This window comes from Bombina bombina, chromosome 1 (genome assembly GCF_027579735.1).
Source record: "Bombina bombina isolate aBomBom1 chromosome 1, aBomBom1.pri, whole genome shotgun sequence".
Lineage (NCBI taxonomy): Eukaryota > Metazoa > Chordata > Amphibia > Anura > Bombinatoridae > Bombina > Bombina bombina.
In genome coordinates, this window is record NC_069499.1 from 603338686 (window position 1) to 603361233 (window position 22548).

General features: G+C 38.0%; 2 protein-coding genes across 2 annotated transcripts in view; both read left to right on the forward strand.

The window, feature by feature from the left end:
• Positions 1-16696, forward strand: part of SLC25A53 (solute carrier family 25 member 53) — a 61340-nt gene extending 44644 nt beyond the window's left edge. The window contains exon 2 of the mRNA XM_053698945.1: positions 14839-16696. Within this exon, the coding sequence (XP_053554920.1) occupies positions 14976-15833 (858 nt within the window). The 5' untranslated portion in view covers positions 14839-14975 and the 3' untranslated portion in view covers positions 15834-16696. The remainder of the gene's footprint in view (positions 1-14838) is intronic.
• A 758-nt stretch (positions 16697-17454) lies between these two features.
• LOC128645734 (thymosin beta-15A homolog) lies at positions 17455-22011 on the forward strand. Its single transcript, XM_053698948.1, has 3 exons — positions 17455-17578; positions 19521-19625; positions 21814-22011. Exons 2-3 carry the CDS (start codon positions 19526-19528, stop codon positions 21849-21851), a joined length of 138 nt encoding a protein of 45 aa, XP_053554923.1. The 5' UTR covers positions 17455-17578; positions 19521-19525; the 3' UTR covers positions 21852-22011.
• The last annotated feature ends 537 nt before the right edge of the window (positions 22012-22548 follow it).

Sequence of the window (22548 nt, forward strand, 5' to 3'; positions counted from 1 at the left end):
TTTAAAAATTAATATGAACTTGTTTTCTTTGCATTATACGAGATCTGAAAACACTGAATCTTTTTTGTTATTTTGACCAGTTGTTTTTTGTCTACAAATAGTGTAATTCATTATTTTAAATTTTTTTAATTTTTTTTTTTTTTTTACTTTGAATAGTTAACATTCAGATAGATTAAGAGTTTTGCGGTAAGAGCTGCTCGGTGCTAACTTGCAAGTTATTGTCACCTCTCACCTCCCTCTAGCGCTGCTATTACAGGTTAACAAAAACACGGTTTTAGCAGGCAATATTGCAGCGTAAAGCAAAATTGAGTTCCATACCGCACTCCAATACCAGAGCTGCGGTGAGCGGGTTTTACGTGCTTGTGCACTATTTCCCAATAGACATCAATGGGGAGAGCCGGCTGAAAAAAAGCCTAACACCTGCAATAAAGGAGCGTAAAGCTCTGTAACGCAGCCCCATTGATTCCTATGGGGAAACGAAAGTTATGTTTACACCTAACACCCTAACATAAACCCAGAGTCTAAACACCCTTAATCTGCTGCCCCTGACATCGCTGACACCTACATTGTACTTATTAACTCCTAATCTGCCGCCCCCGACATTACACTTATTAACCCCTAATTTGCCGCCCCAAATGTCGCCGCCACCTACCTACACTTATTAACCCCTAATTTGCCGCCGCCACCTACCTACACTTATTAACCCCTAATCTGCCGCTCCGGACATCGCCGCCACTATAATAAACATATTAACCCCTAATCTGCCGTCCCCGACACCTACATTATACTTATTAACCCCTAATCTGCTGCCCGACCTCGCCGCCACCTACCTTACACTTATTAACCCCTAATCTGCCGCCCCTAACATCACCGCCACCGACCTAGATTTATTAACCCCTAATATTCCGCCCCCAATGTCGCTGCCACTATATTAAAGTTATTAACCCCTAACCCTAACACCCACTAACTTTAATATAATTAAAATAAATCTAAATAAAACCTACTATTAATAACTAAATAATTCCTATTTAAAACTAAATACTTACCTATAAAATAAACCCTAAGCTAGCTACAATATAACTAATAGTTACATTGTATCTATTTTACGTTTTATTTTTATTTTACAGGTAAGTTTGTATTTATTTTAACTAGGTAGACTAGTTTGTAAATAGTTATTAACTATTTACTAACTACCTAGCTAAAATAAATACAAATTTACCTGTAAAATAAAACCTAACCTGAGTTACACTAACACCTAACCTTACACTACAATTAAATCAATTACATATATTAAATACAATTAACTAAATTACAAAAAAAAACACTAAATTACAGAAAATAAAAAAGAAATTATCAAATATTTAAACTAATTACACATAATCTAATAGCCCTATGAAAATAAAAAAGCCCCCCCAAAATAAAAAAACCCTAGCCTACAATAAACTACCAATAGCCCTTAAAAGGGCCTTTTGCGGGGCATTGCCCCAAAAAAAACCGCTCTTTTACCTGTAAAAAAAAAAAAAAATACAAACACTCCCCCAACAGTAAAACCCACCACCCACAAAACCAAACCACCCAAATAAAAACCTAAGCTCCCCATTGCCCTGAAAAGGGCATTTGTATGGGCATTGCGCTTAAAAGGGCATTTAACTCTTTTTCCGCCCAAATTCCCTAAGCTAAAAATAAAACCCACCCAATAAACCCTTAAAAAAACCTTGATCCAACAAAGCCGAGAGGAGTCTTCATACAAGCGGCAAGAAGTGGTCCTCCAGACTGGCAGAAGTCTTCATCCAGACGACATCTTCTATCTTCAACCATCCGGCACGGAGCGGCTCAATCAGCCAATCGGAATTAAAGGTGAAAAATTCCTATTGGCTGATTGCATCCAATCAGCCAATAGGATTCACCTCGCATTCTATTGGCTTTTCCAATCAGCCAATAGAATGCAAGTTCAATCCTATTTGCTGATTGGATCAGCCAATAGGATTTTTTCACCTTTAATTCCGATTGGCTGATAGAATTCTATCAGCCAATCGGAATTCAAGGGATGCCATCTTGGATGACGTCTCTTAAAGGAAACTTCATTCTTCAGTCGTCGTTGGAAGAAGAGGATGCTCCGCGCCGGATGTCTTGAAGATGGAGCCGCTCTGCGCCGGATGGATGAAGATGCCGTCTGGATGAAGACTTCTGTCTGTCTGGAGGACCACTTCTTGCCGCTTGGATTAAGACTTCTCCCAGGTTCGTTGAGGACCAATCAACAACCAACTTTACCCCAGGGTTCACCCCACCACAAACCAACCCCCTGACAAGTTACGCAATTGGCCTTATGTAACGTTTGTACCTTCCAGAACTCCATCTACCTAATTTCTCAATAAATGACCATGAATGTTCCTGTGCCGAAGCACTAGTAGCCACCCCAATTCGAAACGAATAAGGAACTTTGTGGGCTGCATCCAGTCCTACCGCCACCGCTGTCTTAGCCAAGAATCTCCGAAACTGGAGCCACAACAATGAAGACATTCCCTCATGTACTAAAAACTGCTCTGCCCCGTTTACCATTCCTAGCCAGCGCTACCAATTTGCCTACTCTCAACGTACCAGAATACGCCAGGGCAAATGCAGCTCCAAACATCCGCACTTTGAAAGGAGATGAGGAAACCTGTGACAAAACCCCAATCAACTGATCCAAGTGCTCAGACGTAATGGGCTCCCTCAAATCAACTGCCCTAACTTCCAAACAAGAACATCCCCTCACTATCTGCTTAACGAAAAATGTTTTTGTTGCATCCACAAAACCAAATAGCTTGCTTAAAAAGGATAGTGCTGCCAGTCTACTGCGCACTGCACCCTGCTTCTTGCCCTGGCACCTGAGAAGGGTCAACCATTCCAACACTTGTGCATGACCAGTGTCTGCAACCTCACAACTCTGTACCTTGCAAAAGCACTTCCACTTCCTCCTTTCATACTTTTTCCACGTGCCCGGAGCATGTGACTTTTGAACTAACAGAAGGATTTACCACCGTCCGCCAGCTGTAAAAAAAAAAGGTGTGCAATTGCCATCCAAGGCACTGCTGCCCTGAACTCCCCCCACCTAAATCTTGACAGCGCTTCTGCTAGCACATTCTGCACCCCAGGTGCCTCCCTGTGAAAGTGTGCATTGCATTGCAACAATGCCATACCAGCCAGTGCAGATACCTAACCACTAATGGAGATGTCGTAGACAAGCAGTTGATTGCAAAAACTATGCTTAAGTTATCCAACCAGAAGATCAATGATCTGTTCCGCAAGCGCTCGCCCCATAGTTCCATAGCAACCACTAATGGGAACAGTCAGCAGGGTCAAGTTCTTCATTAGACCATGCTCCACCCAGCAAGTAGGCCAAGGAGCAGTGCTCCATTCCCTTTCCAGGTAAGCACCATAACCCAGCCCCCCTGCTGCATCTGTAAATGATGCAACACTTGAGTGTACACTGGGTCCAATCTCCACATATACATATCATTAACCATGCATACATTGTCAAAATCGAATGCCACCCATCTGTTAAATCCTAATTTTGTGTATTTTTTTATTTCATATAATCATGGCTATATATTTTATACCTACTGTAGCTATTTCTTTTTCCCAAAAATAGCAAGATGGCAAAAGTGACAAAATATTTATTTCATAAAGGTGGTAAGAGTCCATGATCCATTACTCCTGGGAATTACCCTCCCTGCCAAGATTCCCAAATCCCAAGAGCTTAATAAAACCCCTCCCACCCTACCAGATATAGCCAAGCAAACAAAATGTAGGAAAAATAATAGGAGCAGGGGAAAAGATGTGGGCAAACATTAACAAACACACACAAAAAACAAAACACAGGGTGGGGTCTCATTTATTCTTACCACCATAAAATAAATTAATTTATCAGGTAAAAATAAATAATATAATCCTTTATAACCCCTCCCACATCTATGGTTGTTAGCCTTATCTTTGCCTCTGCTGGAGGAAGAGTGAAGATGTGCAAATGATTTCTTCGTTGAGAGGGTTTCTCAGATTGATTTGAGGCTCATTTCCTCTCAGAATACAGTGTTTGTCAGAGGGAAATCAAGAAGTACAGTTGTGACTAATTTTTTCTTTCCAATGAGAATTTTAGCCACTGACCTCCCACGAATATCTCAGGGACTTGTCTTTTGCCTCTTTCTAGTGGGTTTACAGATTACTCCTATATTACGTCATTTGTTGATATGTTTTTAGTACTGGACTGGTTTCCTGTTAGTGTTTCTAGCAGGAGAGTGTTATTGGTGAATACTGTTTAGTTTTTCAAACACTCTATTAAAGGGACAGTCTACAATAGAATTGTTATTGTTTTAAAAGATGCATAATCCCTTTATTACCCATTCCCCAGTTTTGCATAACCAACTCAGTTATATTAATATACTTTTTACCTCTGTGATTACCTTGTATCTAAGAACCTTCTGACAGCCCCCTGATCACATGACATGGCATGTATTTATCTATTGACTTGCCTTTAGTATTGTTTTGTGCTAACTCTTAAATAACTCATTGTACCTGAACACAGTGTTGTTATCTATATGGCCCACAGTCTCTTGTTGTGAAAATCACTTTAAAAAACATGTGATAAGAGGCAGCCCTCAAGGGCTTAGAAATTAGCATATGAGCCTACCTAGATTTAGTTTCAACTAAGAATACCAAGAAAACAATGCAAATTTGATGATAAAAGTAAATTGGAAAGTTGATTTAAATTACAAGTCCTATCTGAATAATGAAAGTTTAATTTTGACTAGAATGTCCCTTTAACCTTACATGTGGGCAAGATTATATATGTTTATATACGGCCTTGGGACAGATCATTATTATATCACCCCTCATTTATTACTTATAGGGGGGCATGTTTTTATTTTATATTTGTTGCCCCACAGAAATGCAAATATTTTAATTTTTTTGGCGCCAGTGCTCACAGATGCACATATGTGCTTGTTTTGGCACATTTTTCCCTTACTTATGGGCTTTTGTTTTGTGCGCATCCTCCTATAGTTAATGCACAATAATTTTATTATGAAAACTTCCAATTTTGTCCTACTTTGGAAGCTAACGTATCTGAAGACTTTTACTACCAATGTTAAATGTGTTATCATAAGCAAGCTGAGGTATCTCTCCCAAGTTAAAACTGTTCTTTCTTCCAAAAGTACTTTATTATGGGGTGGGGATTTCTTTTCTTTCATGTAATTAGCAAGAGTCCATGAGCTAGTGACGTATGGGATATACATTCCTACCAGGAGGGGCAAAGTTTCCCAAACCTCAAAATGCCTATAAATACACCCCTCACCACACCCACAATTCAGTTTTACAAACTTTGCCTCCCATGGAGGTGGTGAAGTAAGTTTGTGCTAGTTTCTTCATTGATATGCGCTTCGCAACAGGCTGGAGCCCGGTTTTCCTCTCAGAGTGCAGTGAATGTCAGAGGGATGTGAAGAGAGTATTGCCTATTTGAATACAATGGTCTTCCTCTAGGGTATCTATTTCATAGGTTCTCTGTTATCGGTCGTAGAGATTTCTTCTCCTACCTCCCTTTTCAGATCGACGATATACTCTTATATACCATTACCTCTACTGATTCTCGTTTCAGTCCTGGTTTGGCTATATACTATATGTAGATGAGTGTCTTTGGGTAAGTAAGTCTTATTTCTATTTATGACACTCTAAGCTATGGTTGGGCACTTTATATGTAAAGTTCTAAATATATGTGTTTAAACTTATATTTGCCATGATTCAGGATAATCAGTATTCCTTCATACAGACTGTCAGTTTCATTATTTGGGATAATGCATATGAATAAATATTTTTTTCTTAACTTAAAAATTTTCAATTGACTTTTTTCCCTGTGGGCTGTTAGGCTCGCGGGGGCTGAAAATGCTTCAATTTATTGCGTCATTCTTGGCGCAAACTTTTTTGGCGCAAAATTTTGTCATTTCCGGCACCTTAATTGACGCCGGAAGTTTGTTCGTGGTTGCGTCATTTTTGACGGATATGTGTTACAGACGTTTTTTTGTGCCAAAAAAATGTGTGCGTCGTTTTTTCGGCGTCAGAGGATGTGGCGTCATACTTGGCGCCAAAAAATATGGGTGTTGTTCCTGGCGCCAATAATGTGGGCGTCATACTTGGCGCCAAAAAATGTGGGCGTCATTCTTGTCTCCACCTTTTTTTCACATTATTTAAGTTTCACTTTTTCATTGCTTCTGGTTGCTAGAGGCTTGTTTATTTGGCATTTTTCCCCATTCCTGAAACTGTCATTTAAGGAATTTGATTATTTTGCTTTATATGTTGTTTTTTCTATTGCATATTGCAAGATGTCTCAACCTGACCCTGGATCAGAATTTACTTCTGGAAAGACGCTGCCTGATGCTGGTTCTACCAAAGTTAAGTGCATTTGTTGTAAACTTTTGGTATCTATTCCTACGGCTGTAGTTTGTGTTAGTTGTCATGATAAACTTTCTAACGCAGATAGTGTATCCATTAGTAATAATCCTTTACCTGTTGTTGTTCCTTCAACATCTAATGTTCAGGATGTCCCTGTTAATGTAAAATAATTTGTTTCTAATTCTATTAGGAAGGCTCTGTCTGTTATTCTTCCTTCCTGTAAACGTAAAAGGTCTTTTAAAACTTCTCATATTTCAGATGAATTTTTAAGTGACCGCCATCATTCTGACTTATCTGTTTCTGATGAGGATCTTTCTGGTTTAGAAGATTCTGCCTCAGATATTGACACTGACAAATCTTCATATTTATTTAAGATGGAGTTTATTCGTTCTTTACTTAAAGAAGTGTTGATTGCATTAGATATGGAGGAGTCTAATCCTCTTGATACTAAATCTACTAAGCGTTTAAATTCGGTTTTTAAACCTCATGTAGTTATTCCAGAAGTTTTTCCAGTTCCTGATGCTATTTCAGAAGTAATTTCTAGGGAATGGAATAGTCTGGATACTTCATTTACTCCTTCTCCAAGGTTTAAGAAATTGTACCCTGTGCCATCTGATAGATTAGAATTTTTGGACAAAATCCCTAAAGTTGATGGGGCTATTTCTACTCTTGCTAAACGTACTACTATTCCTACAGCGGATAGTACTTCCTTTAAGGATCCTTTAGATAGGAAGCTTGAATCCTTTCTAAGGAGAGCTTATTTATGTTCAGGTAATCTTCTTAGACCTGCTATTTCTTTGGCTGATGTTGCTGCAGCTTCCACTTTCTGGTTGGAGGCTTTGGTGCAACAAGTGTCAGACCATAATGCTTATAGCATTGTTAAACTTCTTCAACATGCTAATAACTTTATTTGTGATGCCATTTTTAATATCATTAGAATTGATGTCAGGTATATGTCTTTAGCTATTTTAGCTAGAAGAGCTTTATGGCTTAAATTTTGGAATGCAGATATGACTTCTAAGTCAACTTTGCTTTCTCTTTCTTTCCAAGGTAATAAATTATTTGGTTCACAGTTGGATTCTATTATTCCAACTGTTACTGGGGGGAAAGGAACCTTTTTGCCTCAGGACAAAAAAATCTAAAGGTAAATACGGGGCTGCTAATCGTTTTCGTTCCTTTTGTCAGAATAAGGAACAGAAGCCTGACCCTTCCCCTAAAGGAACGGTTTCCGTTTGGAAGCCTTCTCCAGTCTGGAATAAATCCAAGCCTTTTAGAAAGTCAAAACCAGTTCCCAAATCCGCATGAAGGTGCGGCCCTCATTCCAGCACAGCTGGTAGGGGGCAGGTTACGATTTTTCAAAGATATTTGGATCAATTCGATTCACAGTCTTTGGATTCAGAACATTGTTTCACAAGGGTACAGAATAGGTTTCAAGGTAAGGCCGCCTGTGAGATTTTTTTCTCTCACGCATTCCAGTAAACCCAGTGAAGGCTCAGGCATTTCTGAAATGTGTTTCAGATCTAGAGTTGGCTGGAGTAATTGTACCAGTTCCAGTTCTTGAACAGGGTCTGGGGTTTTACTCAAATCTATTCATTGTACCAAAGAAGGAGAATTCCTTCAGACCAGTTCTGGATCTAAAAATATTGAATCGTTATGTAAGGATACCAACATTCAAAATGGTGACTATAAGGACTATTCTGCCTTTTGTTCAGCAAGGGCATTATATGTCTACAATAGACTTATAGGATGCATAGCTTCATATTCCAATTCATCCAGATCACTATCAGTTCCTGAGATTCTCTTTTCTAGACAAGCATTACCAGTTTGTTGCCCTTCCATTTGGCCTAGCAACAGCTCCAAAGATCTTTTCAAAGGTTCTCGGTGCCCTTCTCTCTGTCATCAGAGAACAGGGTATTGCGGTTTTTCCTTATTTGGACGATATCTTGGTACTTGCTCAGTCTTTACATTCTGCAGAATCTCATACGAATCAACTTGTGTTGTTTCTTCAAAGACATGGTTGGAGGATCAATTTACCAAAGAGTTCCTTGATTCCTCAGACAAAGGTAACCTTTTTGGGTTTTCAAATAGATTCAGTGTCCATGACTTTATCTCTAACGGAAAAGAGACGTCTGAAGTTGTTTTCAGCTTGTCGAAACCTTCAGTCTCAGTCATTCCCTTCTGTAGCTTTGTGCATGGAAATTCTAGATCTCATGACTGCTGCATCGGACGCGATCCCCTTTGCTCGCTTTCACATGAGACCTCTCCAGCTTTGTATGCTGAACCAGTGGTGCAGGGATTATACAAAGATATCACAATTAATATCCTTAAATCCCAATGTTCGATCTTCTCTGACTTGGTGGTTGAATCACCATCGTCTAATTCAAGGGGCTTCTTTTGTTCGTCCAACCTGGACTGTGATCTCAACAGATGCGAGTCTTTCAGGTTCGGGAGCTGTATGGGGATCTCTGACAGCGCAGGGGGTTTGGGAATTTCAGGAGGCGAAATTACCAATCAACATTTTGGGAGTCCGTGCGATTTTCAGAGCGCTTCAGTTCTGGCCTCTTATGAAGAGAGAATCGTTTATTTGTTTTCAGACAGACAATGTCACAACCATGGCGTATGTCAATCATCAGGGTGGGACTCTCAGTCCTCAGGCTATGAAAGAAGTATCTCGGATACTTGTATGGGCGGAAGCCAGCTCCTGTCTAATTTCTGCGGTTCACATCCCAGGTGTAGACAATTGGGAAGCAGATTATCTCAGTCGCCAGACGTTACATCCGGGCGAATGGTCTCTTCACCCAGAGGTTTTTCTTCAGATTGTTCATATCTGGGGACTTCCAGAAATAGATCTGATGGCCTCTCATCTAAACAAGAAACTTCCCAGGTATCTGTCCAGATCCAGGGATCCTCAGGCGGAAGCAGTGGACGCGTTGTCGCTTCCTTGGAATTTTCAACCTGCTTATACCTTTCCGCCTCTAGTTCTTCTTCCAAAAGTGATTTCCAAAATCCTAATGGAGCGTTCGTTTGTACTGCTGGTGGCTCCAGCATGGCCTCACAGGTTTTGGTATGCGGATCTCGTTCGGATGGCAAGTTGCCAACCTTGGACACTTCCGTTAAGGCCAGACCTTCTATCTCAAGGCCCATTTTTCCATCAGGATCTCAAATCATTAAATTTGAAGGTATGGAGATTGAACGCTTGATTCTTAGTTATAGAGGTTTCTCTGACTCAGTGATTAATACTATGTTGCAGGCTCGTAAATCTGTATCTAGAAAGATTTATTACCGAGCCTGGAAGACTTTCATTTCTTGGTGTTCTTCTCATAAATTCTCTTCGCATTCTTTTAGAATTCCTAGAATTTTGCAGTTTCTTCAGGATGATTTGGATAAGGGTTTGTCTGCAAGCTCTTTGCAAGGTCAAATCTCTGCTCTTTCTGTTTTTTTTCACAGAAAGATTGCTAATCATCCTGATATTCGTTGTTTTGTTCAGGCTTTGGTTCGCATCAAGCCTGTCATTAAGTCAATCTCTCCTCCTTGGAGTCTTAATTTGGTTTTGAGGGCTTTACAGGCTCCTCTGTTTGAGCCTATGCATTCTCTGGCTATTAAATTACTTTCTTGGAAAGTTTTGTTCCTTTTGGCCATCTCTTCTGCTAGAAGATTTTCTGAGTTATCTGCTCTTTCTTGTGAATCTCCTTTTCTGATTTTTCATCAGGATAAGGCGGTATTGCGGACTTCATTTAAATTTTTACCTAAAGTTGTGAATTCTAACAACATCAGTAGAGAGATTGTTGTCCCTTCATTGTGTCCTAATCCTAAGAATTCTCTGGAGAAATCTTTACATTCTTTGTATGTAATAAGAGCGTTGAAATATTATGAAGCTACTAAAAGTTTTAGAAAGACTTCTAGTCTATTTGTTATCTTTTCTGGTTCCAGGAAAGGTCAGAAGGCTTCTGCTATTTCCTTGGCATCTTGGTTAAAGTCCTTGATTCATCATGCTTATGTAGAGTCGGGTAAGTCCCCGCCTCAAAGGATTACGGCTCATTCTACTAGGTCAGTTTCTACTTCCTGGGCTTTTAGAATGAAGCTTCTGTTGATCAAATTTGCAAAGCAACAACTTGGTCTTCTTTGCATACTTTTACTAAATTCTACCATTTTGATGTTTTTTCTTCTTCTGAAGCAGTTTTTGGTAGAAAAGTACTTCAGGCAGCTGTTTCAGTTTGATTCTTCTGCTTATAATTTCAGTTTTTTTCCATTATGAGATTAAAACTTGTTGATTTGGGTTGTGGATTATTTTCTCAGCGGAATTGGCTGTCTTTATTTTATCCCTCCCTCTCTAGTGACTCTTGCGTGGAAGTTCCACATCTTGGGTATCTGCTATCCCATACGTCACTAGCTCATGGACTCTTGCTAATTACATGAAAGAAAACATAATTTATGTAAGAACTTACCTGATAAATTCATTTCTTTCATATTAGCAAGAGTCCATGAGGCCCACCCTTTTTGTGGTGGTTATGATTTTTTTTTGTATAAAGCACAATTATTCCAATTCCTTATTTTTAAAGCTTTCGCTCCTTTCTTATTACCCCACTTCTTGGCTATTCGTTAAACTGAATTGTGGGTGTGGTGAGGGGTGTATTTATAGGCATTTTGAGGTTTGGGAAACTTTGCCCCTCCTGGTAGGAATGTATATCCCATACGTCACTAGCTCATGGGCTCTTGCTAATATGAAAGAAATGAATTAATCAGGTAAGTTCTTACATAAATTATGTTTTTTTTATACTTAAAGGGACATGAAACCCAACATTTTTCTTTCATGATTCAGATCGAGAATTCACTTTTAAACAACATTCCAATTTACTTCTATTATCTAATTTGCTTCATTCTTTAGATATCCATTGTTGAAGAAATAACAGTAGACATGGGTTAACCAATCACATGAGGCATCTATGTGCAGCCACCAATCAGCAGCTTCTGAGCCTATCTAGATATGCTTTTAAACAAAGGATATTAAGAGAATGAAGCAAATTAGATAATAGAAGTGAATTGGAAAGTTGTTTAAAATTGTATGCTCTTTCTAAACCATGAAAGAAAAAATGTGGGTTTCAAGTCCCTTTAATTACCTTTTGTAGGTTTATACTTAAATTGAAACTTTCTGTTTCTGTCCCTATATGTGTTTTTCCCTTACTTAGAGAATTCTCTCTTTGGGGATAATTTTATATCACATTACTCCTAATGAAGTCTTCTGGTCCTGTCCCTAATCCTACTTTGGAAGCTATTGTTTAAGGTATTTATTGTATACAAGCTTCCTTATCCTTATGAGCTTTATTTATTTGGTGATTTTATTGTTTATGCTTTTTTCTACTTTCCTGAAGTTTTATGCTATAATAGAGCTTTCTGATTCTGTCCTGAATCTGCTATAGAAGCTGGGTCCTTGGAACACTTTCCTTCTAATGTTAATTGTGTTTATTCCTAAATTGAGGTATCTCCTCCAGCATATTTTGTGTGTCCCATGTTTAATTATGTCGAAGGGATAGTCAATCCAACATTTTTTTTCATGATTCGGATAGAACATACAATTTTGATCAACTTTCCAATGTACTTCTATTATTAAATGTGCTTCATTATTTTATCCATTGCTGAAGGAACAGCATTGCACTACTGGCAGGAAGCTGATCACATCTAGTTAGCCAATCACAAGAGACAAATGTGTGCAGGCACCAATTAGCAGCAGCTCCCACTACTTTTTGATATGTGCATATTCTTTTTCAACAAGGAATACTAAGAGAATGAAGCACATTTGAAAATAGAAGTGAATTTAAAAGTGTCTTAAAAGTACATGCTCTATCTGAATCATGCAAGTTTAATTTTGACTTTCCTATCCCTTTAATACATTCACACCTAATTTTGCTTATATGGCTATTACTGCTTTGTTTGTTTCTTTCTTACTAGAAAATTCAACAAGACTATGCTCCTGAAATAAAATAAATCTTCAGATTTTTTTTTAAATTTTTTTTTTAATATGTTGGCAGCTCTGTAGCCTTCATATGAACATAAAAAGTCAGTAAAGAATTTACCTTTTAGTTATGCTATTTCTGATGTTTCTTTAAAAGCTGAAGTTTCCTCCGAGATCTCCCCCCCCCCACCCCAAAAAAAAAATTATTTTATAAATAAACAATATACAAGAGAAGCATCATTACAAGGTACATGGGCAGCTCAATGGAAACATCATAATGAGAGAGATTACTGATTTGACAGGCCAGTGTCCTGTATCTAAAGGAAGTCCATACTCTTCACAAGTAATATTATCTTTTGATCTTCTCAGGTTATGTCCCATATGTTGGTGATGGCTTAGACATGACAAATATCTGTTGTAAACACAGATTCTGAGAAAATTACAAGATTGAATGCTTCTTCTTTTGATTTTGATACATAATAGATAACATTTCACAAAACAATAATGTATGAAGAATATAATACAACAAGATTAAACAAGACCAGAGGATGGGGCTGTTTTATTTGTAGTAGAACATGTATCTTCTCTTTTTAAGGACATTTTTTAACTTTGAGTTTAGATTTCTAAGACTGTGGAGGTTGTGCTTTCTATTTGTTTAGATTATATTTTTAATCTGTGATTTAATCCCCTGAGGTTTTATTCCCTGTCACTGTTTCTGTTTTTTAGAAGGTCAGGTAATTCTTTGTATCCATCTGCAAGTTTTTTGTTTTTTTTCTTACCTGTAGGGTTGCCACCTCAGCCATGTTTTCCTGGACACTTATGAGTTACACATGCTGCAGGGTGTGCAGGGAGGAACATGTATTGTTTCTGGACAGCACTATTCATGTTCCTCGCTGCACACCCTGCAGCATGTGTAACTTATAAGTGTTCTGTATTTTAAGGGACAGGTGGCAACCCTACTTACCTGTCTTTATTTATTGTACTTTGGGATATTTAACCCTTAATTTAACGAGGGCCTTTCAATTTGGCTAAGTGTTCTATATTTTCCCTGGTAAATAGTACCTGTGTAGGACCCTTTTGTAATTAAGGTTGGAGTGCTTTTATAGAAGGGCATTTCTGTAAGCAAATTGTTTACTTTGATCAGCTAGTTGTTGCTGACGTTTCTGCTGTTTTAGTTTTATAGTCTTTCTGAGCAGTTTTTTTGTTGACTCTGCTAGTAAGATTTTTGGGGATTTTCAAACCTGTCCTCAGGCCTCCCTGACAGGCAAGGTTTTCAGGATAATCTTGTATATGAGCAGGAAAATAACCAGGTTTACTAATTAGCTGATTATTTCACCTGTGCTCTAGTTCAGACATCCTAAAAAACTGGCCTGTTAGGGAGGCCTGAAGACCGGTTTGAAAACCAGTGGTCTTAAAGGGATATGAAACCCCCCCAAAAAAAATTCTGATTTAGAAAGAACATGCAATTTTAAACAACTTTCTAATTTACTTCTATTATCTAATTTGATTTGTTCTCTTGATATCCTTTGCTGAAAAGCATATCTAGATAGGCTCATTAGCTGCTGATTGGTGGTTGCACATAGATGCCTCATGTGATTGGCTCACCCATGTGAATTGCTATTTCTTCAACAAAGTATATCTAAAGAATGAAGCAAATTAGATAATAGAAGTAAATTGGAATGTTGTTTAAAATTGTGTTGTCTATCTGAATCATGAAAGTAAAATTTGGGGTTTAGTGTCCCTTTAAGCAACACATTCCACACGCATAGAAAAAAATATTATTATTTAGCACATGACCATCCAAAAACAAAAATGAATAAGATCAATTAAAATTCCCGCTTTTACACACAACAAAGAGAAAATACCTGCACCTGTGGGTATTTGACCTACTTTCCACTTTCACCAACTTTTTAACAGCAGCAAAGTCTGACAATGGAATAATTTGTTAAAGATTTTGCCAATAGCACAAACAGAGAACTGCACATTTTGCATGTTAGGAAATGTATTGTTACCAGTTTTAAGCTTTATATGTTAACTTATGTTGGTTGTTTTGTGTTTAATTTTTATTTTGTTTTTCTTTTTTATAACTGTATAACAAATCAAATCAGCAAAACACTATATAAAGTCATAAATACAATGATATGCTCCTTATATTTTTTATTTATGAGTCTAGATAAAGACATTCATTTTATTACACCCAAAAATAATGTATACATGTGTATTAAAGTTTAGCAAATAGTGACTACAAATGACTTGTCTTGTGAGCTGCTCGCTTTTGGATTCTTCGGGACTTCACATAAAATGGTGGCTGTACTTCACAAATTTAGTGGGAAATAAAAACTAAAGTGTATTGTATGGATTATAAAATAAGTTGTATGTTGGGATTGTTTTTTTTCTGTTTATAGAAAAGTGATTATTATCCTACATACACTGAATGTATGAATAATGTAATTATCTCCTCTTTGCAGTCTGATAGCGCACATAGTAACCCGGTGAACTGCTCATCCATCCTGGAATTCATCAGCCATCTAACCTGCATATCTGGAAAATACATGGAGTAGTAGAGCCTTGTAAAATTCAAGAGAAACCTTGAACAAGCGAAGATATGGAAAGTAGAGATCCATCATGTTGGAAATTTTTGGCTGGTGGAAACTATTCAATTGGGGGAATTTCTTCTTCAATATCAACAATTCTTACATTTCCTATTTACAAGACAGTTTTCCGGCAACAACTCCACACATTAACTATCAGATCAGCGGTCCAGCAACTGCGCACAGAAGGACTTGTCCACCTTTATCGTGGTCTGAAACCACCACTCATAGCCAAAACTGTGCAGGGCACACTACTTTTTGGCACCCAACCAACCATCCTAAGTTTTCTTTCTGAAGAGGCCAAACCAAAAACCAAGTACCGTTTCCTCTCAGGACTCATTTCTGGGGGCCTGGAAGCTGTTGTTTTTGCTCCTTTTGAAAGGCTGCAGAACATATTACAGGATGGGCGCAACAACAGTCGCTTCCCCAGTGTTAGTTCTATCATGCATGATTTTCATTCATATGATACAAGGAACAAGTTATTTTGTGGGTTCTACAGAGGCTTCACACCAATTCTTGCCCGCAATGCCCTGGGCAGTGCCCTCTACTTTTCTTGCAAGGAACCAGTAAGAGATGTGCTGAGCTTGCATGGGATGCCAGCTTGGGTGTCCTCATTTGTCTCAGGGACAGTGAACGGGGCTCTTATTTCACTGGCTCTCTACCCTCTTAGTGTACTTGTGTCTAATATGCAGGCTCAGGCAGGGAAAGGACTTCCTTCAGCAGTGAAGATGATGGGTTCAGTGTGGATGCAATGTGGGGGGAAGGTCTCCCAACTGTATCGCGGAGCTTCCCTCATTGCCTTGCGCTCCTGTATCACCTGGGGGGTAACAACTGCCATTCATGATACACTAAGAAACAAAATGAGCTCTTGACACTGACATGTTTGTGGGCTAAAGGACCATACAGAAGCAAAACAGCCTTATCAATTAATAAGTTAACATATGTGTAACATGTAGGAGCAAAGTGAGGTTATGACTAGTATATGTAATAAAAAAAAGTTCTGTTACACATAGGCACAGTTCAAGGTGGGGTGCTACCTGCAAGGTGCAGTTACACCTCCATTTATCAAAGGTTGCACCAACAATTTTTTAGGTCTAGACTGTGACTTACTGGCAGTTACATTTTAATGAGTTAAAAAGTCAATGCCTTTTTGGAGTAAAACAGCAGTGAGAATTTTAATGGACACGCAGGTCGTCTATGTGGGAAGATGATAGTAATTTACTTATTTGCCATTGGGTGGCGCTGTACTACAAATGACAAAGGAACAACATTCCTCATGAAGCCCACACTTGTTTCTTTGATACTCCTATGCAGAAGCCTGGGACTGAATCTTTCAAAAAATTGTTGGCTTAGGAGGAGGCCAACTATGGGTCGATCCATAACAAAAGGGAAGCCCAATTCATGAACTAATCAGTTTACTCTCTGAATGTCACAGTGAATTATTCCACCAAAGGGGATAGCCCAACCTGTAGCTCCTTTACCCAGTGACGTATAAAAATATTGCAGGAATTACAGCAAGTTTACATATTTTAAATCTTTGATTCTTTTTATGTTGACGTTTCAACAGAATAACCAAAAGAATCAACGTGTCTCAACTTGCTCTATGGACAATCATTCTCCTGCAGCAATTCCATAATATCAGAATGAAGCATGTTTTTCCCCCAAAATTAATAATTTGTTCTGAGATCTTTGTAAGTGCATAATTGCATTTTTTTAAATAAATATGTATTTATTATATTGGACTCTTTAGTCTTGTTTTCACTAAAACTCTGGAATTTGCTTTTAAACTACTCCTGATGATACTGTACATATTTCTCTACATTAAAAAGAAAGCACTGACTGAGTACTTGTTCCGATCATTTGAATTTGGGTTACCTTGCATGAGGTGGATACTCAGCACTCTGATAATGCCTGATATTTTGGAATAAGGAAATCAATATACATTAAAAACATCTATCATGATAATCTGACAGTAGATCAGTGAAACCCACATCCAGACATGAGCCAACATAACACTGAGGTGCATCACTGGCTGATACTGTGCAGTCAGAAGTTTTTTTTAACGTTAAACACAGAAACAATGTGATCCCAAAACCATTAGAATGAATTTCAGGGCTGATTCGTCACGCCCTAATAACATGCAGTCATTACACGGGAATCACAATAGACTACCATACAATAGAGAGAAGCACACATTGTAAACGTGTCCTGATACTATACCATATGGAGCTCTGCAGCTATAAATAATTCTTTGGAACTGATCCTATTCTAATAACGTGCAGTATCACTATTGTATTAAAGTATTATGTGAAGCTGCACACCTCACACATCCCGATCCCAGCATTTCTGATTGCTAAACTAAACTTGTGGTGGTTGGACCAGTTATTGAGAATTGCACTGCTTGCATTCTGGGAGTTGTAGTCTTGATATGCCATTTTTCTTGTATATCTTATAATCTGATACTTAGCTCACAATGGTGGGGTAAACTGCGTGTTTATTCATTCGCCAATCATAATAGAGAAGGTGTGGTTAGGTAAATTATATAAGAGAAGGGACCTGAAGTTTTTGTCATACTTCTGGAGTTGTATTTCTTGTTTGAATAGAGCGAAATCTTAAGGTGAGTGTAGTTTACTTTAAAATAATTAGGGGTTTATTTTTTCCTGAGGGAGAAAAGTTAAGATCCTAAACATCGTTGCAGTTGGTGGATTTTTTTTATTGCCTTTTTTAACTCACTTTTAGCCCTACATTGGCTATCTGTACATCTCAGCCACACCCTTCTGCGTCGAGCCTATAATCCCTCTGAGCTTCGTTGCATAAAGGTGATGTACTTTGTAGATGGGGTTAACTGACTGCTGCTCAGATGTATCTGTTCTGTTTCCCCCAGGGATTCTCATCTGTTGCACGTTTGTGCGTACATCAGGCGTTTCCTTCAACCACTTAATGCGTCATTATCTTGTATTGCTCCCTTAAAGGGCTAGTTTAGTGTAAAATAAGCGCATTTCATTTTTAAATCTGTTCCCTTCTTTTATGTGCTTTAACTTTTTGATAAGGGGTTAAATATTTAATCAATGTTGCACTCCTGGAACACCCCTAGCCTTCTCCAGGTGGCACAGGAGCACCACTTTGAGACGAATTATATGATTCGTTATATTGCAATGTAGAGTTGGTGGCTTGATGTGTCTACTCGAACATCTCCTTGATGTGTCTACTCGAACATCTCCTTGATGTGTCTACTCGAACATCTCCTTGATGTGTCTACTCGAACATCTCCTTGATGTGTCTACTCGAACATCTCCTTGATGTGTCTACTCGAACATCTCCTTGATGTGTCTACTCGAACATCTCCTTGATGTGTCTACTCGAACATCTCCTTGATGTGTCTACTCGAACATCTCCTTGATGTGTCTACTCGAACATCTCCTTGATGTGTCTACTCGAACATCTCCTTGATGTGTCTACTCGAACATCTCCTTGATGTGTCTACTCGAACATCTCCTTGATGTGTCTACTCGAACATCTCCTAGAGAGCAAGTGGTGGGTTGAGTTTGGCTTTTGAAGAACAATGACCATAGTGATATTGCATTCAAAACTTGTTCAAACTCACCCAGTATGTTTATTGCACGACTGCAATAAAATGTTGTAATTCCTAGGTCTTGGCTGCCCCTTTAACTTCATGCAGAAGATAAATGCTTAAAAGGGTATGTGTTCAAAAATATTACTTAAAGGGACCGTAAAGTCAAAATTAAACTTGCATGATTCGGGTAAAGCCTGCAATTTTAAACAATTTTCCAATGTACTTCTTTTATTGAAGCGTAAAACTAGGTAGGCTAATAAGAGCTCAGGAGTGTGCACGTGTCTTTAGTACTCTATGGTAATATTATTTAAAATGTTATACTATGTTGCAATACACTGCAGACTAGGTAGGCTAATAAGAGCTCAGGAGTGTGCACATGTCTTTAGTACTCTATGGCAATATTATTTAAAATGTTATACTATGTTGCAATACACTGCAGACTAGGTAGGCTAATAAGAGCTCAGGAGTGTTTTGCAACGTTGTAGAACAACACTTTAAATAATATTGCAAAACACTGCTGAGTACTAAAGACACGTACACACTCCTGAGCTCTTTATTAGCCCACCTAGTTTTCTTCTTCAATAAAAGATACCATTAAAACTAAGCAAATTTGATCAAAGTAAATTGGAAAGTTGTTTAAAATTGCATTCTCTAAAACCAAATCATGAAAAATTAATTTTGACTTTACTGGCCCTTTAACAAAAATAGAGCATTAACTTGTATGGTAAAATATAATACCCTTTAATACTTATTGGGGCATAACAAATGATATAGGAATTTTTAAGTGGTGAATCTGCTCTTTCTTGTTATGTAGTCCCTTGTTTCTAAATCTATAAAAGGTGACCAATACAATATGTCACGGTTATTGAAATGCAAATACAACATATTTGTTCTTGGCTGTATGTTTAAAGTCTGTTTTGTTACAGTACAAAAATGTACCGCCCTGGTTAGTGAACAGATTTACATAATCACTGTTACTCTCCAGTCAGGATGTCTGATAAGCCAGATCTGTCTGAAGTGGAGAAATTTGACCACAGGAAACTGCGCAAAACTAACACGGAGGAGAAAAACACACTGCCGTCCAAGGAGAGTAAGTATCTGCTGGCTTGTTTTTGTTCACTTGCATGGCTGGTAAGGGGAAAAAATCACTAACAATTGAGAAAAATTGTAACCATATCTGTACCTTAATACAGTGGCATATTTCAAGGGCCATTACAGTTGGGTCTTGTGACTAGTGCTGTTGATTGCCAGCAGTGCTCCAGGTTGGTACTTTAACTATGCGGGGGTTAAAGGGATAGAACGGTCAAAAATGAAATATGCATTTCAATTTTAAACGGAAATTCCTTTTGCAATATACTTCCATTAGCAAAAATGCTTGTAATAAGTTCTAACTGTTTTTCTGTGGAATACGCACATATCCTGTGAGCGACCTTGCACCAGTATTTTAACACAACACCTTATCAGAGGGTCAGGAGTAGCTTGTATGGCACAAATTGTGCCTTCAGAAACAATACACACCACAGCCACCTCTCTAAGCATGCATAGTGTTTATGACCTCATATTAAAGGGGCAGTATACACTCATTTTTATATAACTGCATGTAATAGACACTACTATAAAGAATAAGATGCACAGATACTGATATAAAAATCCAGTATAAAACTGTTTAAAAACTTACTTAGAAGCTGTCAGTTTAGCTTTGTTGAAAAGGTAGCTGGAAAGCCCACTGCAAGTGGCAAATAAGACACTCACCCCTTCTTTTGCATATGTAAAGACCCTTTACACAAACAGGAGCAAGCTGGAGAAGGTAGCTGACAGTATTCACATAAAACTTTGGGGCTTGGTTAGGAGTCTGAAAATCAGAGCAATGTTATTTAAAAATAAGCAAAACTAAACATTTTTTTTTTTAATAAAAACTTCATGGACTATATAAATAGATCATTTACAAAACATTTATGCAAAGAAAAAATTAGTGTAAAATGTCCCTTTAATGTCAACACACTGCTTTCTCTCAGTTCAACTTACTTTTTCTGTCCAGCTCTTGTCTTTCCCAAAACCCCTTGTTCATGTTGCTAAATGCTATGCACTTGTTTTTGTTAATTTATTACTGTATATAGCATTATTTTATTTATGGTATAAAACAAAAAGAAATATTATATAATATTAAAAAATGACTGCACAATAAGGTGTTTCACATTGGCTAAACATATGCAAAGAGGGGGGTTTAGTGGGTGTGGTGTGGGCAGGGTAGTTGGTGGAATCAAAAGTGGCGATTAACATTTTGGGCTGGCTAGTAGCTTAGGGCTTGAAATTTTGAGCTATGTATGTGTGTGTATATGTAATGTGTGTATGTTTAACACGATCTTGGTGAGAGCTTAACAAGATGCGCTAGGTTTTGTCTGTCTTAGTCTGTAGCAGTCAGGTACTCTATTAAATAAACCATTTACTCTTCTTGTCTCATTGATCTCTAGCACTTGCTCAGGATACCACTAAATGGGCAGGAATAGCATTTCAATAAAATATTTAAACTTTTATTTATTGAATGATTCATGGCATGGGACCAACCTCCGTGCGCACCAGGTTGTAATAGCAGGTTTATTGTTGCCTACATATATCCACTTGTCATAACAGAACCTTAAGGGGGTGTGGTTGTTTTTTTGTTGTTGTTTTTTTGTTGTTGTTTTTTTTAGTAATCCACATTGACCTGAACATTAGCCATGTCTGTAAAACACTATCTGCATGGCAGCTTTAATGGAGACAAGAAGACTACATAAGAAAAAGAGCTAATCTTATTAAAGGGACACTGAACCCAAATTATCTCTTTCAGGATTCAGATAGAGAATGAAATTTTAAGCACCTTTCTAATTTACTCCTATTAATTTTTTCTTCGTTCTCTTGCTATCTTTATTTTAACAGCAGGCATGTCAATCTTGGCAGCCAGCCCATTTTAGGTTCAGCACCATGGATAGAGCTTGCTTATTGGAGGCTTACATTTACCCCCAAAAAGCAAGCATAACCCAGGTTCTCAACCAAAAATGGGCCGGCTCCTATGCATTACATTCCTGCTTTTTAAATAAAGATAGCATTGATAATAGGAATAAATTAGAAAGTTGCTTAAAATTGCATGCTCTATCTGAACCATGAAAAAAAAATTGGGTTTAGTGTCCCTTTTAACCATAAGATGTGCATATAGCTGTTGGGTTTTTTATTAATGCAAAAGGAAAACATTTGGCACCTGACTTAAGAATGGGACTAACCCTTTATCCATGTCTTTGTAGCAATCGATCAAGAGAAGCAAGCATGCAAGAAGTCATAAAGATGCCTTGTGGTGACCCTCCCAGCCGTTCTTCTTCTAAAGCTTTGGTCTCCTCTCCTGCATAGATTTACCAAGAAGCCCACGTCTACCATGGTCTGCAGAGTTTATGATAAAATGTTTTTTCTTATGTTTAAATATTAAATTGATATATTTTCTCCAAGTGTTTCTGACTTCTGCTTTCTTTTAGAGAATTTGAATAGCTGTATTTGATCATGTTCCAATCAGGAAGTATTTTACAGCACACACTGTCAAAGCTACCATGGTCTGAGCATGAGCTGGCAGTGTGGTTAGGATGTTTGGCCAACAAATCGGCTAACATAGGAAATTAGCTGTTTTTTCACTTCTGTAAAATCATCAAGAGCATGTTACATAACACACCTGTAACAAGAGCCTGCTGTATAATTAGGTTAGGTGGGACCATTAAAGCAAGCAGCATTTAACAAGGTTACTACAGAAGACCATATTTTGGGATATATATATATATTGTATATGTTTGGGCACGTTGACTGTATTGAATGGAACTTTGTGGGGTGACATATCATGCAGCACAATGCCGTGTCTGTAACTGGATGTGAGGGTTTGTACATTTATGATGGGGGGGGGGGGTACTGTTATAGATTACATAATCACTGTAGTTAGTGTTACTGTGTTTCACAGAGTTAGAAGCTATACCCTAGTGTGACTGTAGGTGACTGAG

Excerpts from the sequence above, each read along its gene's own strand:
- LOC128645734 (XM_053698948.1), top strand. The coding sequence starts at position 19,526 with ATGTCTGATAAGCCAGATCTGTCTGAAGTGGAGAAATTTGACCACAGG. Across the intron at positions 19,626-21,813 it reads CACACTGCCGTCCAAGGAGA|CAATCGATCAAGAGAAGCAA; the intron begins GTAAGTATCTGC and ends ATGTCTTTGTAG.